The sequence below is a fragment of the Stegastes partitus genome, unplaced genomic scaffold (assembly GCF_000690725.1).
Source record: "Stegastes partitus isolate 25-593 unplaced genomic scaffold, Stegastes_partitus-1.0.2 Scaffold877, whole genome shotgun sequence".
NCBI lineage: Eukaryota > Metazoa > Chordata > Actinopteri > Pomacentridae > Stegastes > Stegastes partitus.
The window spans coordinates 41,384-42,123 of record NW_007578608.1 but is presented as its reverse complement, the minus strand read 5'-3'; the positions used below and the strand labels follow the sequence as shown (position 1 = coordinate 42,123).

Genomic DNA, 740 nt, shown 5'->3' with positions numbered 1-740 from the left:
GAATGTATCCCCCGACTGATCAGCCTGTTGTTACGTAGATCAATGTGTTTCATGGTGAGTGGCAGCTCCGGTATAACCTGCAGATTGTTGTCAGCCAACAGTAACTCCTGGAGCTGCGGCAGAGACTGAAACACATCTTCATCCAATCCTGAGATCTGATTTCCTGTTAAATCAATGGACCGAAGCTTATCTGTAAAAATAAACAAATACATACATAACTAAAAAAAAACAACTTATGAACACCAATATGCCATTTATCTGTGAGTTTACAGTAAATGTAAGGTTGTCCAGAGTGATTTCTCACTAAGGTTGATGAAGTCTGTGTTTTTGACATGCCGGATCTTGTTGAAGCGCCCGTAGAAATGAGTAGTGTCTTTGGGCAGGGGTGGGATCTGATATAGGCTCATGTCATCACAGTACACACTCCCAGCAATACACATGCACAGTAGGCAAGTGGGCATACCTGCACACAGACAGAGGGTTTCAACACACATATATGCTGTCAAACAACTCTGAAAACTGCTGTCCTTTTATGACAGTTGATGCTTTGACCTACCCAGCCCAGTCTCAGGGCCAAAGAGTCCTGGTCCCTGAGAGTTCAGAGCGACAGGGGATGGAGGTAGGATGGGCCGGGTTCCCACCTTCTCGTAGAGTTGAGCGGTATGCTGGTTGGCTGATGATGGGGTGTCTGGTGTTTCGTCACCCGCCTCAATCTGTCCTCGCATGGCAGCCAGGAAGAG

The 740-nt window shown here is 46.8% G+C and overlaps 1 protein-coding gene across 1 annotated transcript in view; it reads right to left on the bottom strand.

The window, feature by feature from the left end:
* The window catches only part of optc (opticin), a 4,978-nt gene that overhangs the window by 2,447 nt on the left and 1,791 nt on the right, over positions 1 to 740 (bottom strand). Inside the window, exons 2-4 of the mRNA XM_008293353.1 lie at positions 557 to 713; positions 305 to 463; positions 1 to 190 (exon numbers count right to left, since the gene is read on the bottom strand). The exon at positions 1 to 190 is cut by the window's left edge and continues 5 nt beyond it. Coding sequence (XP_008291575.1) covers positions 1 to 190; positions 305 to 463; positions 557 to 713 — 506 coding nt within the window. The remainder of the gene's footprint in view (positions 191 to 304; positions 464 to 556; positions 714 to 740) is intronic.